At 41.4% G+C, this 17462-nt stretch overlaps 1 protein-coding gene across 1 annotated transcript in view; it reads left to right on the forward strand.

Moving 5' to 3' along the window:
- LOC142149957 (hydroxylysine kinase-like) overlaps nucleotides 1–17462 on the forward strand; it is a 73125-nt gene that overhangs the window by 24706 nt on the left and 30957 nt on the right. The window contains exon 2 of the mRNA XM_075205233.1: nucleotides 7635–7980. Coding sequence (XP_075061334.1) covers nucleotides 7638–7980 — 343 coding nt within the window. The 5' untranslated portion in view covers nucleotides 7635–7637. The remainder of the gene's footprint in view (nucleotides 1–7634; nucleotides 7981–17462) is intronic.

Consider the following 17462-nt stretch of genomic DNA (forward strand, 5'->3'; position numbering starts at 1 on the left):
ACTTTAGGAGACGGTCCTGGCGCTTACTGGATGTTCTTGGGTGCCCTGAAGCCTTCTTCACAACTATTGAACCTCTCTCCTTGAATTTCTTGATGATCCGATAAATGGTTGATTTAGGTGCATTCTTACTAGCAGCAATATCCTTGCCTGTGAAGCCCTTTTTGTGCAAAGCAATGATGACTGCACGTGTTTCCTTGCAGGAAACCCTATTTAACATAGGAAGAACAATGATTTCAAGTACCACCCTCCTTTTAAAGCTTCCAGTTTATTATTCTAACTCAATCAGCTTGACAGAGTGATCTCCAGCCTTGTCCTCGTCAACACTCTCACCTGTGTTAACAAGAGAATCACTCACCTGTTGTCAGCTGGTCCTTTTGTGGCAGGGCTGAAATGCAGTGGAAATGTTGTTTGTGGTATAATGGTCATTGTCGTGAAAAAGAGGGACTTTGAAATTAATTGCAATTCATCTGATCACTCTTCATGACGTTCTGGAGTATATGCAAATTGCCATCATAAAAACTGAGGCAGCAGACTTTGTGAAACATAATATTTGTGTCATTCTCAAAACTTTTTGCCATGACCGTATTTTCACAAACAAATGTTACACAGAAACTCACACTAATCCCTAAAGAAACCTAAGATAAAGTGAACCACATAGATAATTCATTTATTACACATATTCAGTGTTCATACCTGTAAGTAGAGATGAGCACACTCGGATTTCGTGAATCCGAGCCCACCTGAACGTTGCCGATCCGATTCGGATCCGAGACAGATCCGGGTATTGGCGCCAAATGAAAACCTGAAACCGAGGCTCAGAGTCATAATCCCGCTGTTGGATCTCGCGATACTTGGATCCTATAAATTCCCCGCTAGTCGCCGCCATCTTCACTCGGGCATTGATCAGGGTATAGGGAGGGTGTGTTAGGTGGTCCTCTGTCCTGGTAGATCTCGTGCTGTGCTGTGTTCTGCAGTATCAAACCATTGGTGCTGTGTGCTGTGCTCTGTCAATTTTGAGTTCAGTGGTGCTGCTGGGTCCTGTTCAGTCCAGTGGTGCTGTGTCCTGTGCTCTGTCCTTCTAAGGGCATTGTTATTTCCCCATTATTCCCAATTTATAAAAAAAATCAAAAAAAGTTATAAAAAAAATTACAAAAAAAGAAATTATATAAAAAAAATAAAAATATCCCAAAACAATCCTGCAGTATAAGTCCATTGGTATACTGCTATATTACAAAGTTCACTGATTCTGCAGTATAAGTCCAGTGGTACTGCTATATTACAAAGTTCACTGATTCAGCAGTATAAGTCCAGTGGTACTGATATATTACAAAGTTCACTGATTCAGCAGTATAAGTCCAGTGGTACTGCTATTACAAAGTTCACTGATTCAGCAGTATAAGTCCAGTGGTACTGATATATTACAAAGTTCACTGATTCAGCAGTATAAGTCCAGTGGTACTGATATATTACAAAGTTCACTGATTCAGCAGTATAAGTCCAGTGGTACTGCTATTACAAAGTTCACTGATTCAGCAGTATAAGTCCAGTGGTACTGATATATTACAAAGTTCACTGATTCAGCAGTATAAGTCCAGTGGTACTGATATATTACAAAGTTCACTGATTCAGCAGTATAAGTCCAGTGGTACTGATATACAAAGTTCACTGATTCAGCAGTATAAGTCCAGTGGTACTCTCCTGTGCCACATATAATTTTTAAAGGCTTTGCCGAGTGTGTGTGGCTTAGGGGTACGCTCTCTTGTGCTACATATAATGGAAAACCAAAATTTGGAGGATAAAGTAGGGAAAGATCAAGACCCACTTCCTCCTAATGCTGAAGCTGCTGCCACTAGTCATGACATAGACGATGAAATGCCATCAACGTTGTCTGGCAAGCCCGATGCCCAATCTCCTAGTACAGGGCATGTAAAATCCAAAAAGCACATATTAAAGTAATTTTATCGTTTTCAAATAAGCATTGCCCAATCAATTGTATGTGTTTCCAAAGCACAAAGTGATTTTATTTTAGCAGATGTAAATAGTCAACAATTCAATACATTATTATATTATGATACAGTACAGTACAGCCAATACCAAAAGATAAATACATACATACCGCTGCAATCGCTGCGCTTCCATGGGTCCCAATGGAACAGTATATCTTTAAGATAACTGTGGTCAGAGTAGACTGGCTGGCAGCTGCAGCTGTGATCATATATATATTCATTCAGTGTTACAGAGAACAATGCAAATGACGTAGCTTGCTTCTATAGGTCCAGACAAAGGGTATCTCCAGGGCAAACAGGCCATAGGCTGATTCAATCTAAGGAATCCAAAGGTGGGGGTCGTCCCTCTAGGGGGTCTGCTCCTTTCATGGCCAGCATCATACAAAGGTTCATTCCCTAATATCAATAACTAAAGTATGCAATGTGCGATCTCTTCGCTGACTGCACCGGACAGCTGCTGATGAATAGGGTTTCAGTATGATACCAGACATGCCACCTTTCCCACAACCTGAACCATATATATCACTGAAGTGCACATATAATCTTATTATATAAACTAATAATAAACCAAATGCTATCTGCTCATAAATTACAGTGTAACGGAACCAATATGAATATGAATTATATAAATAACTAAATGTTGTAATGCAAGTGTGTGCGTGCGTATTTTACCGTGCGATCGCACAACGTGCTGTGTTAGGTGACGTACGGATCTGTGTTACGTGGCGTACGCATTGCGATCGCACGGCAAAGCAATATTAACCAATATACTTTCGTTCATCCAATTATACGACTTCGACAGTTCCACCCTTTGATAGTATAATAAACTATCACCTTAAAGATGTTATATGCAGGATCTCAGTACCACGTTTCATTGTTATGTAATACAAATCCCCCTTGGTGTATGACCACGCTGTTTGTAGATCTAAACAAGTTATCATAAGAGAGAGAGAGTCTTAATCCTCTAAACGATTTCTTCTTTTACTATAGACCGTACATTTCTGGAGCTTGGAGATAACCTTTTGTATGCCCTTCAAGGGTGCAATAAAACACGTAATACATTATTTGGAAATGTACAGAGTATAACAGAACATGTATCAGTTATACAGAATACTCTACTACAGTTCTTCAAGTTTAACAGGTTCATCTGTCCAACGTATGTCTTTAAGCTCATAATACATTTAAACACTTCATGTTCATCAATAGCATCATCCTATGTCTATCAATAATGTCATATACAATCTCCTTCAGCTTGCGTTAATATACACACTTCTAATAATGTCATCAGTTCTTTTCATCAACACTTGTGGGCGGGCTATTGTCTGTTCATTCTTCCCAGTCTCCCAATACTCAGATTTAACAGTGATCGGTTTGCAAAGCATTGGGAGACTTCAGACTAAGGGACCTAGGTGTCCTACTTTTTCCCCTAGTGACCTCCCACCTATAGTTCGGGTACCTCAAGAATATTTAGTGGAAAGAGAACTAATCCTACTTGATATAATCACTGAGGCACACGTGAGCACGCCCAGCACTTTGTTTGGTCTAAAACCTTACCCTCCCAAGAATGATAATCATTCTCAAGGATGCTTGCTCAAGTCCGAATATTACTGGACTGGCATCGCTGGGTGTACCTCTTTTTTTTTACTATGGGGTCACCGTACTTACGGACGTAATGCTACTCAGACAATAGCCCCTCGCGCTTTCTCCAAGCTCCAAGGTTTCCAAATTTTCCTTTACCCCTGAATCGAATAGAGTAATTGGCTGGACCGATTATGCTACTAACTTCTCCTTCATCCCCAATACCTCCTTATCATTACCTGAACCAGCCTCTGTCACCTGCTAATAATCAAAAGAATTAACCGTCCTGAGAAGAGAGTGAAATGAGAGAACACAAAACAGGAAAAACTACAACTTCATGCTGGACAACTGTCTTAGCCTTTGGCTCAGGTGCTACTAACTGCATTTGAGGCCTTCCAGAAAAGACTCATGAGTGCCCTTGGACCCTTCTCTGAGTGTTGGCCCCTCTGCAGTGGGTGGAATGGGCACCAGTGTGTCTCTGCTACCCTTGAAGCCGTGATGCTGGTAGCCTACACCTGGTACCTGTCTGTCAAATAACCTGAGCCTAAGAAATTACTGCTCCACAACTTACTCTCCCGATCCAACATCCTGACAGTTAGTGTGACTTTTCAGGAAACAGTGTTTTGGACGTTCTCGGTTGCTGTCTCACTATTTACCTTCTCTGAAGGTCTGACCTAGCCTCCCAGTTACAATCTCATCTCACGAGGGGTCAAGAACATTTCAAAATCGTCAGGTTAAGAGGCTACCCAGGAGTGATCTCTTGGTGGCGTGGAAGGACTAGTAGCCGAAGCTATCAGTCCCTTCAATCGAGTTCGAACTCTTATTCTATTGTCACGGGCACTAGGAGTCTTTGCCCAGGATATCACCAGATAATGGACTTACCAGAGTAATATAGCTGGTACTATGGTTCTCTGGTAGCAGGGTGACAACGGAACAGGAGAATCAGCAGATGGTGAGAGAATGCTCAAGGAAAGTCTATGACTAGCAGCAACTGGTAATGAGTAGATGTATGTACACGAGGAACCAGATGGACAAGTAAACGTGAGGAGAGTCAGTGGTCTGCGTATAGCAAGTTGTACCACTGCTATAGTGAGGAGGAATGTCCAGGAGTAGCGAGGAGGTAGTGAGAGTCAGCGGTCTGCGTATAGCAAGTTGTACCGCTGTCTATAGTGAAGGAATGGATGGAATGGAAGCATACTGAGGAGGAAGTCCCGGTGAACAGGGTGAAATGGAGGATTGGTGTATTTTTGTCACTCACCGGACTGTGAGTGCCGTTTCCCGTGTGTTCAGGAGTCGTATCTTGTGGTAAAAATCCTATTCCAATATTCTATACAGAGATGCATATCTGTATGTCTAACCTCCAGCAATCTCCTATCCACCCTTTGTGCATCCATATAAAGGCACAATTTTGTACAGGAGGCACGAATCATAAAAGGAAAAAAAACAAAAACGAAAAAAAAAAAAAAACAGATATGCAATCTATAAAACATGAATCGTATTTCCACAACAGAACCTTTCTGCTTAAAATCAGCAGTTTCTATACGCATGAAAACAAAACCCCTGACTGTTTCTGTAACTCATGTTAATCTAGTGTGTGTATCTCTGAACTTGTCTTATGTAAAAAAAATAAAAATATGTCTTAGCCCCACTGTTGAGACTGTGTCTAAATTTTATCTCCACCAGAGCAGAGAGAGAGAGAGAGAGAGAGGGAGAGAGAGAGGGAGGGAGAGAGGGAGAGAGAGAGGGAGAGAGAGAGGGAGGGAGAGAGGGAGAGAGAGGGAGAGAGAGGGAGGTACTAGCATTTGTGTAAAGAATGAGAAATAGGAAAGCAATGAATGATGGGAATACAAAGATTTGAATACAAACATACATGCAGAAAGGGAGATTTTTACGACAAAATGACAGCTGGATTGGACTCTGACTCTATGGGGAAATGGCTGTATTCATTTAACTATGATCCCTCCCAAGAATGACTAGAGGGTCTTAACCGTGCAATCCAGTGTGTCCGTCATTTGTTCATTAAGAACTCGGTATCTCATTGACTACATACCTTTTCAACGGACTTTCCTAACTTATAATAGAGAAATGTAAAAATTAACTGTTGATGACTCATCTGAGATACATAAACGATATTTTGGAGCAAAGTATGTATATACTTCATTGTTGGATAATGATTCTCAGCCAAACAAATTATCATGAGACACTGCAGCCTAAAACAAAGAGTGTTCCATTTGTCTATTGTTAATTAGTCTTTCAAGAGTAATTCTTCTATTTCTCTATCTCACCCCTTTCAAACACTACGTCTATACTTCTTTTGTCTACCTTTATCTGTGAAGAAAAGACAAGATAGTTATCTTTAAACAACAAACAAACCAAACATTCTCATTCTTTACCATCGGCCAGCGATTTAGGAAAACAAACATTTGACAACATAAAACAAACAAACAAAATCAACAAAGATTACCTTTTAAAATCAGTTTCTTTCTACACTTTGCACCTTAATACATACCACAGTTTTAAACTTTACTTTGTCTAGTTGTAGGATTACAGGTCTGACCTGAACTCTAGAGTTGATTATTGCTTTCACGCACAGCATTTGCTGCTATAACATGTGCGGGCAGGTGTGAGTTTTCTAGTCTATGTGAATTCCTTCTTGGATGATATCTATGTGACCCACCCCTATGTGTATTGTCACTTTCCTTTTTACAATCTCTGCTAATGTGTCCTTCTTCTCTGCAATTGCAACATCTCACTATTCTGGGTTTCCTGTTATGTGGGTTGTATGCTGGTGGTCGTGTGTGCAGTCCCTCTAGTGCTGGGATACTTACCATCATTACCCTATTACTTAGTGTCTCTTTCTGTTTATTTTTATCATGTCCTATAGCTGACTCCCTGAGAACACTTACAGTACTTCCTCTCCAGTACAGGTGCATTTTTTGGTGGGATTCAGACCATTTGAGGGTTTTTAAATTATATTGTGGTGACCACTCCTCTACGCAGTCCAGATACAATTTTTGGTGTAATTAAGACCAGTTGATGGTTTTCTTATTATATTGTGGGGGCCACTCCACTAAGCAGTCCAGAAAGATACCTCCTTGCAACGTTTTGGACTAATAACAATATTGTGAGGTGTTTAGAATACACTGTAAATTAGTGGAAATGATTGTTATTGAATGTTATTGAGGTTAATAATAGCGTAGGAGTGAAAATAAGCCCAAAAACTTGATTTTTGAACTTTTTATGCTTTTTTCAAAAAAATCTGAATCCAAAACCTTAAATCCGAACCAAAACCTTTCGGCAGGTGTTTTGCGAAACAAATCCGAACTCAAAACCTCAAGAAAATCCGAATCCAAAACACAAAACACGAGACACCAAAAGTGGCCAGTGCACATCCCTACCTGGAAGTACAGGTAAATCGAACATACAACAGGCAAAGCCGCTATTAGTGGGGTAAAAGAACAGCCAACACTGCAGCAAAGACTCATCATCCAGGAAACTTAAACACAAGAATTCCCACGCGCATGTGGAAGACAAGAAGAGGTGCAGAGAAGGGGATCAGAAGAGCCAGGCAAAGACCGCTGAAGACGTTAAGGATTACCCCTTATTTCAAGTTGTTATTCCTGTTCTTATGATATTTGACATTATGAAAGAACTAACAACAGAAATCATTTAACAGAAAAGTCAAACTCAACCATCAAGAAAAACTTTTACACACTTTTCTGACCGTTATACTACAAGAGACATTTCCTTTTGGAACTGTTAAAATTCACACCAAGATAAAACACTTGACGGAATCTATAAAGTAACTTTTTAAGTTCCTGGATAGAGTTACAGTTATTACTTGTTACATTTATTCAGTGCAAATGTATAAATGTTGCTTCTGTCTTTGATTAAATGTATTGTTTTAACTTATTACTGAGATTAAGGGCTATGTGCGGCCCATTTGAATATTGGAGGGCTGCATTAGGCGGCCCCTGAAGTGTATCAGGTTGCCTGTCACTGTTCTAATGTATAACAAAACATATTCATTTTCCTTTACTGGACTACTAGAGAATGACTTCTGAAAATGATTCTGGAAAACCATGCATTGCCAGTAAGCCAGCACTTAGTGAAGCACAGGCCATTAAGCTTGTGAAGACGTTGTTTGGCTTTGAAGTAACTGCTGTGAAGTCTCTGCCGAGTTATGTTGATCAGAATTTTTATATCCAGGCTTGGAATAGAGGGACCACTGAACAAATGGAGTATATTCTGAAGATCATTAATGGTGAAGACAGTAAGAATATGGAGCTAATTGAAGTGCAGACATATGTCATGAAGTTCTTGTACGATGAAGGACTTCCTATACCTAATCCAGTATTCACAAAATTTGGTAAAGTCATGTCTATAGAGGCTATAGGTAAGATATCATATAAACATCATTCATCGGCCAATAGTGAGTGTTCATATAAAATAATATTTTGTTTTATGTAGTATTATAGTGCTGTTTAACTTCATGGGTATGGAGACCCATACTTTTACTTAGCCACTAGAAAGAAATAAAATAGAAAATGGAAATATTGACTAATACTTGTGTTCAGATCTTCATATGCAGAAACATACCGTTTTTCACATCAAGTATTGCCTTACACTAGTATGGTCATCTACTCTGCATACAGCCATCCACTTGGTATACCTAATATTTAAGCAGCACAAATAGCTTACACAAATGATTAGAACCAGTGCCTTCCCAATTGGCAGGATGTACCAGATTGCACGATACTAAATTGCTCTGTTGAACCCAAAAAAAAAGGTCCATAAAATTTGCTTGGTATAACAATTCCTCCATATCTGTTCAACCAACCTGCAAATCTCTCTGACCCTGTCACTCTACTGCTCAGGGGCGGGCTGGGCCGGGGGGCATGGGGGCAGCATGTCAGTAAAATGTGTGTGTGTGTGTGTGTGTGTGTGATGGGCAGCATGTCAGTATAATGTGTGTGTGTGATGGGCAGCATGTCAGTATAATATGTGTGTGTGTGATGGGCAGCATGTCAGTAAAATGTGTGTGTGATGGGCAGCATGTCAGTAAAATGTGTGTGTGTGTGTGTGTGTGTGTGTGTGTGTGTGTGTGTGTGTGTGATGACCAGCATGTCAGTATATTGTGTGTGTGTGATGGGCAGCATGTCAGTATATTGTGTGTGTGTGATGGGCAGCATGTCAGTATAATGTGGGTGTGCTATGGGCAGCATGTCAGTATAATGTGTGTATGTGATGGGCAGCATGTCAGTATAATGTGTGTGTGTGTGTGTGTGTGTGTGTGTGTGTGTGTGTGATGGGCAGCATGTCAGTATAATGTGTGTGTGCTATGGGCAGCATGTCAGTAAAATGTGTGTGTGTGTGATGGGCAGCATGTCAGTATATTGTGTGTATGTGATGAGCAGCATGTCAGTATATTGTGTGTGTGTGATGGGCAGCATGTCAGTATAATATGTGTGTGTGTGTGTGTGTGTGTGCTATGGGCAGCATGTCAGTATAATGTGTGTGTGTGTGATGGGCAGCATGTCAGTAAAATGTGTGTGTGTGATGGGCAGCATGTCAATTTAATGTGTGTGTGTGATGGGCAGCATGTCAGTATATTGTGTGTGTGTGTGTGTGTGTGTGTGTGTGATGGGCAGCATGTCAGTATAATGTGTGTGTGTGATGGGCAGCATGTCAGTATAATGTGTGTGTGTGATGGGCAGCATGTCAGTAAAATGTGTGTGTGATGAGCAGCATGTCAGTATATTGTGTGTGTGTGATGGGCAGCATGTCAGTATAATATGTGTGTGTGTGTGCTATGGGCAGCATGTCAGTATAAGTGTGTGTGTGTGTGTGTGTGTGTGTGTAATGGGCAGCATGTCAGTAAAATTTGTGTGTGTGATGGGCAACATGTCAGTAAAGTGTGTGATGGGCAGCATGTCAGTAAAGTGTGTGATGGGCAGCATGTCAGTAAAGTGTGTGTGTGTGTGTGTGTGTGTGTGTGTAGCATGTCAATACAATGTGTGAGGGAAGGGTGGTCTTAATTTAGTGTGGGTAGACTATTTAATGGTGGAGTGCAGGAGGGGGCTAGTTATTTAATGGGTTCTATTTTGTTTTTGGGGTGGTGGCGGCAATTTAATTTATTGGTGGGGCTGTTTGGAGGGAGGGAAATAGGTGTATATATTAAATGTGTTTGCTATCTAATGTCAGAGTTGGTTGAAGGGAAAGAGATCTATTTAGCAAATGTGAATGTTATTATTTTAATGTTGTGGCTGGAAGGAGGCTTAATTATAAAACGTGGGTGCTATTGATTTAACACCAGGACCCAACTAGTCTTTCCCGACACCACCTCTGCACTAATTGCTCACACCACTATTTGGGCAAAGGGGCTATAGCTTTAAAATATTGCCATTTCAGTCTGTTCAAGCTTAAATAACGACATTTTATACCATTTTCAAGTTTATTTTCATTTTAACAGCGGGCATTACAGTGTTCGAATTTGATTAAAAGCTTTGGAGCTAAAGGACTGTGCATACAAACCTGAACACATGAGGCTAACATAGATAGTGACAGTGGCTCTATTCATGTGCTAGTTCTAGTAAAGTTTCTTTTTAACTTTAGCTTACCTTTAGCAACCATTACATTTGGCTTCATTAAAAGCACATATATGCATATCTCCTAACATTACAAATGGTGATAGAAGTAAAATATCATAATATCTTAAAGTATTATGAAACCATACCTTCTTTCATTTGACGCTGCAGAGACAGAGAAATCCGTCTTCTTCTCTTCCCTTCTGAACACGTGTGGTGACACACATATCATGTGGGGTGGCACCAGAGCTGGATTAAGGCTCTGGGGGTCCCGGGCACTTTAGACTGGGGTGACTATGGCTATAATTTTAGACAAATACACAGACAATACTGTGTGCAGCACTACTATTAGGTGCAGGCAGCTCCCCCTTCATGAGTAGAGCAGTGTGAAGTAGGACATACCTCACAACTGCCCCTGTAGTCGGGACAAAGTCCTGACTAAGTGGGTCAGTCCCAAAACTCAGGACTGCCCCACCAAAATCAGGACCGTTGGCAGAATGTCCTGCTCTTTCCTACCTGTTCTTCCCGCTTTCAATACTTGTTGCTGTCGCTTGGGTCCTAAGCTCAGTTGTGCTTGTCTGGATCCTGGAATGTTGGTTCCCTGTTTGAAAATAGAATAGGTACATGACATATAGAAATATCAGCGATGAGTGAACACAGTAGGCCTCCCTGCCTCTATGCAGTCCAACATTAAATCAAAACAATTCATGTTTTATTATTAGTGCCCCTTTCCTGTAACCAGCCCGACTGTAAAATAATTTTATTCATCTTTAATAAAAAGACCCATTGCCCCAAAACAACCCCAACATTAAATTTATAGTAATCACATTTATTAAATAAACCAATTTCCTACCATACATTAAATAACTTGCATTCACTTTTAAGAAATAGCAATCCTTTTTCCAAAACTCTGCCACACATTTAATTAATAGCTCCCAAACCACCCCAACATTAAAGTAATCATCTCAACCTACATTGATAAGTCTGCACCAACCCCACTATTAAATTAAATTGGCCCACCATCACCCCACAAACAAAATAACACCTATTAATTAGCCACTACCTACCTCACACATTACATTGACTATATTGCCACAAGCCCCCTGTGCCCTCACACATTATGCTGCCACAAGCCCCCTGTGCCCTCACACATTATACTGCCACAAGCCCCCTGCTGCCCTTACACACATTAGACTGCCACAAGCCCCCTTCTGACCTCACACATGTTAGACTGCCGCAAGCCCCCTGCTGCCCTCACACATGTAAGACTGCCACAAGCCCCCTGTTGCCCTCACACACGTTAGACTGCTACAAGCCCCCTGCAGCCCTCACACACATTAGGCTGCCACGTGCCCCCTGCTGCCCTCACAGCAGTTAGACTGCCACAAGCCCCCTGCTGCCCTAAAACACAGACCACCACACGCCCCCTGCTGCCCTCACACACAGACTGCCACAAGCTCCCTGCTGCCCTCACACACAGACTGCCACAAGCCCCTATGTCAAAAACCACACACACACACTTACCTTGCTCTCTGCTGTGCATCACCTGCGCTGCTCAGACAGGAAGTGAAATGAGCACTTCCTATCTGAGGCCAATCAGCAACAGGCAGCCTCACAATTGGCTGCCTGTTGCTGCCACTGACCACCAATAATGTTTTCATTAACTTTCTTTTTCACACCCACCCCCCCCCCCCCCGCATCCCCCACTCGCGGGTGCCGCGAGCTGGGGAGGGGGTGTGAAAAAGATAGTTAATAAAAACATCCAGTAGCTTCTCTTCTCCCAGGCGGCGGGGAGCCCTTTTGCATTTCTGTTTGCTGTCTGCTCTTGACCGTTTGCTTCAAAACTGATTATACTCTGTATACTGCCTGGTGGGTGTACTATTGCTACCATCAGTTACTACCAGTCTCTATACCTCTTGACTGCCTGACACCAAAGATAAATATTTACTATGCTGAGCTTAAGTTCTGGGGGCATCTGAGTACCTGAGAGAATATCGCTGTCTAAGGGAAAGGCGACTGCTGTAGATGATTACCTCTCTCTCATAACTATAGATTTGTCTAGGGACCAGTGGGGGCTGTTACAGGAGCCTCCTGAGTCTTTAACAGCTAAGAGGTTGCAGGATTATATTGTGGCATAAGATTTAATGACTAGTGGGCTTGATTCATTAAGGATCTTAAATGAAGAGGATTCTTATTTCAGTCTCTTGGACAAAACCATGTTACAATGCTAAGGGGTGCAAATGAGTGTTCTGTTTTGCACATAGGTTAAATACTGACTGTTATTTCATGTAGCACACAAATACTTTATAGCTTATTTGTACACTGAAATGGAAAGTTGATATGTGTGTGCTACATGAAAAAACAGTCAGTATTTAACTTACGTGCCAAACAGAACACTCATTTGCACCCCTTGCATTGTAACATGGTTTTGTCCAGGAGACTGAAATAAGAATCCTCTTCATTTAAGATCCTTAATGAATCAGGTCCTAGGAACTTGTCTGTCTTATCACCTTTCTCATGGTAAGGCTGCCATTCCAGCTTATTGGCTGCTTATTGAGAAAGAAAAAGGTTAAGTTCATTTCTAGTTGTTCGTAATTCTGAAGGGTGGACAGACCAGGGGAGAGTTTAAGTTATGCCCCATCATATGTAAAGTCGTAGTTAATTGTATTGTTTTAGCCAGGGGAGGGCTGGCAGACTATAGCCCGGGGGGCAAACACACAGCACTGGCCCACAAGTAGCGGCCCATCCTTAATGGGTACAATATATATTTTTGGTACAATATATATTGGTATTTTTTTGGTACAATATATATTTATCTATATAAAAAGAGGCTATTTTAGTGTTGCTTAATCCATATATATATATATATATTTATGGGCACTTTAGACAGGGTGACCCCCTATGATGTAACATGGTTATCATTTTAGACAAATACACAGACAATACTGTGTACACAGTTCTGCCTTCACGAGCAGTACACAGTGAAGCTGGACATACTGCCCAACTGTCCTAAGCGTAACAGGCACCCAAATTCGGGACTTTCCCACCAGATTCAGGACAGTTGGAAGACTGTCCTGCTCTCTCCTACCTGTCTTATCACTGTCACCACTTGTGGCTGCTGGTTACTTTAGCTTATTTGCTGGTTGTCTGGATCCTGAAATATTGGAGGCCCTATTTGGAAAAAAAATGGGTACATAAAATTTAGAAAACTCCAAACAGTTCCAGTGTTAAATCAATAGCACTCACGTTTTATAATTAGTCCTCCCTCCAGCCACAACATTAAAATAATAATATTTACATTTGCTAAATAGATCTCTTTCCCTCCAACCAACCCTTACATTAGATAGCAAACACATTTAATATATAAACCTATTTCCCTCCCTTTAAACAGCCCCAGAAATAATTTAAATAGCATTTACATTTAACAAATATAACCATTTCCCACAACAATCACAGGCATTAAATAAAACATAATCATATATTAATAAATAGATCTAATTTTCTACAAACAGCCCACAATCAATAAATAGCTCCCAAAACACACCAGCATTAAACTAGGTCCAATTACTCCATCTTAAATTCATAGGACCCTCTCACACATACATACATTCATATACTGGCCCCCTCTCACACACACATACATTCATATACTGGCCCCCTCTCACACACACATACATTAATATCCTGGCCCCTCACACACATACATACAGTCATATATTGGCCCCCTTCTCACGCATACATACATACATACATACATACATACATACATACATACATACATTCATATCCTGGCCCCTCACACACATACATACATTCATATACTGGCCCCTCACACACATACATACATTCATATCCTGGCCTCTCACACACATACATACAGTCATATATTGGCCCTCTTCTCACACATACATACATACATACATTCATATACTGGCCCCTTCTCACACATACATACATACATACATACATTCATATACTGGCCCCCTCTCATACATACATACATACATACATACATACATACATACATACATACATACATACATATATTGGCCCCTAACATACACACATTAATTTATTATACTGACACAAACACACTATATTAATAAAGTACTACCCCCCCTGACACTCACCTGGTTCATCGGCGCGCAATGTGCAGTTCTTCATCTCTTCGTTCCATGTGACACTTGAAGGGATGGAGATCCGCGCCGCAGCTAGACTGGATGAGGTGGCTGGCCCGGGGGAGTGGGCAGTCACTAAGTACACTGCACAGGGACCGACCCAAATACATCTTTTTTGGCCCGGCCCAGGGACCATGTGCCCCCCTGCCCCCCGGCCCAGCTCGCCCCTGGTTTTAGCCAATCTATCATTTTTGCTCTGAAGCCATGGAAATCAGAAGGCCTCTTAACACAGCTTTGTGGGCGTCTCAGAGTAGTATTAGGGATATTTCAGGACTGTTGTTAATTTCAAGGTAAATTAAAATAATTGTCTGAAGTTTTGTGATGATCGTAGAAACATGGAGGAGAGGGTCATTAATCTTCCAGGTGGACCTAGGGGATTTAAGAGCCAGGTTGCAGAGATCAGCAGCAATAGGTCCAGTATCCGACAAGATCATGGGGAATATAATTTTAATATGAGCTTGTGGCTGAGCAGGACCATGCTTTATGGGGTGGAGAAATGGAATAATAGTCTTTAGACAAGGGGTCCTTGACTCTCTAGGTGTCAAACAGATGTTGCAATTTTAAGAATTCCTGCAAAGCTTTGGAATTTTGTGTCTCCTGGCATCAGGCAGGAAGGAGGCTCTATTCTAGCCATAAAAACAGCATTAAAGTCTCCTGCAACTATTAACTCATCTTTTATAAGGTGTGAAAGTAAGGCTTTCAACTTCTTAAATAATTTTTGCAGATCTTTGTTGGGAGCATTTTTCAAGAATACATGGGGGATTATTCATTGTGGCTATAATAATTAGATACCTGCTCTCTTTATCTCTATAAATTTTCAAAGAGTCCAGGTTAAAATGATGAGTTACCAAGATTGCTAACCCACATTTCTCCAGCCTACTATCACACACATGGAAGGTATTGGGGAAATTTTTAGGCGAACTCAGGATCAAGATGCTTGTTTTTTAAGAAGCACCAAAGCGCCTTTCATGCTACGTAAGCAGGGTCGGACTGGCCCAGCGGACTACCGGTCAAACCACCGGTAGGCCCGGCTACCGTCCGGCCACACCCCCTTTCACCAGTGGGCGGTGCTTACCTGGAGGCCCCTCACGTCGTCCCCGCTGCATCCCCGCTGCTCAATTGCGATCACAGCTGCGATCGCAATTGAAAGATGACTGGCTGTCACTGACAGCCAGTCATCTTTCACATGTGATCGCAGCTGCGATCATGTGACCCGCCCCCCTCACCCTGTCAGCTAATGTTCCCGCGCCGCTGAAGGGAGAAGAGCAGAGAGGCTGCAGCTATCAACTTTTGGGTAAGTATTAATGATTTGTTTATATTGTTTGTGCTATATATATATATATATATATATAGTTAGTGTGTGTGTATATAGCTCAATGAAACACAGAGTACATTTAGACAAGGTATGTGGGAGGAAGAAGAGAATCACTGCTGTTACTGCAAATCTAAAAGCACAACCCATGGGACGCTCTATAAATGGAAATCGGTTTACAATTGAGCTGATAATCTGTCCCAGACTTTGTAATAATGTTCTATATTTGAGCAAGGCAATAATATATGTTCTTTTATACAACTGACTTTCATAAGAAAAGTTGTTTACATTCTTCACTATGTGGTACTGATTACATTGTCACTGCTGCATACTGGAACTTTATGCAAATGTACTGTGATTTGTATGTATAAAGTATTGCTGGTAGAGTCACTAAGCAATGTTTCGTCTTTTAAAGTGACAACCTCTCGACACAGTGGAATGAGGATATTTGCAAGTACTTTCCAACACACAGAGATTCTCATATACTTGTTACCAAGTTACAGTGAATAATTTGCAGTTGTAGCAAAGGTTCCACACATACAGCAAATCAATATGCATAGTAACAGAGCCGTTAAGTATTTTAATGGAACCCTTTTTCTATATAACAACATATTAGCAACCAACTATATTGTTTTTCCATTTGTTATGTTAGGATATGTTAGGAAATGTGGGAAATGGATGTAATAAACGTAAATGCTAATAATTTATTGCTGGGGCTGTTTGGAGGGAGGGTAATAGGTTTATTTATTAAATGGGAATACTATTAATTTAATGTTGGGGTTGGTTGGAGGGAAATAGATCTATTCATCAAATGTGAGCACTATTACTTTAATGTTGAGGCTTGAGGGAGGCCTAATTATTAAATGTGGGTGCTGTTTATTTAATGGCAGTGATGGTTGACGTTTCTAGATGTACCCATTATTTTTTCCAAATAGGGCCCTCAACATTACAGGATCCAGACAAGCCGCAACTAAAGAAACCAGCAGCCACAGGTGGTAAAAGTGACAACAACATGTAGGACAGTCTGTCAAATGATCTGAGTCTAGTGCAGGCTTGGCTAACCTGTGGTACTCCAGGTGTTGTGAAACTATAAGTCCCAGCATACCCTTCCAGCAATAAGCTGCTATATATTGGCAAAGCATGCTGGGGCTTGTAGTATCACAACACCTGGAGTGCCACAGGTTAGCCAATCCTGCTCTAGTGGGACAATCGTGATTTTTGGTGACTGCTCTGCCCAATCTAAGGGGCAGGCCAAGACTGTATTCTTTATACACACACTGCATTGTTTATATACTGCACTAAGGTGCTAGCTGTCCTTCGTGGACTGACCACTCCCCCTCTAGTGTCTGGTCCCGCCTCTATGATGACTGACCACACCCCCTTTGGTGGGCCCCTAGTGTTGCATTCCCCGGTGGGCCCTTCATGCCCCAGTCCGACACTGTACGTAAGTATTGAAGAGTTTGAAGCATTTTGGGGGGTGCCCCTTAAAATTATAGGATATTAGACACAGGGCCATCAGAGCGATGCAAGTGAACTGTCAAGCAGGAAGATAGCAAGAACCCAGGGAATATGGGGGCTCTCTATAGATTGTGGACCAGTAGCTTAAGTAATATGGGAAAGGTAATTTGGCAACTGTGGAAGGACTAAAACTGGAGAGAGGGAGGGAGGAACGAAAAGAAGCAGGGAGGATAGAAGATAGAGGTGGCTAAGTGAGGTTCATTTCACCTGCCAAAGGTACTGGAATGGGAGAGGCCAGCAGAGAGCAAAAGGCTCCTGGGGGTTTTGTAGTGCAGACTATATA

Source organism: Mixophyes fleayi, chromosome 4, assembly GCF_038048845.1.
Source record: "Mixophyes fleayi isolate aMixFle1 chromosome 4, aMixFle1.hap1, whole genome shotgun sequence".
Taxonomy (NCBI): Eukaryota; Metazoa; Chordata; class Amphibia; order Anura; family Limnodynastidae; genus Mixophyes; species Mixophyes fleayi.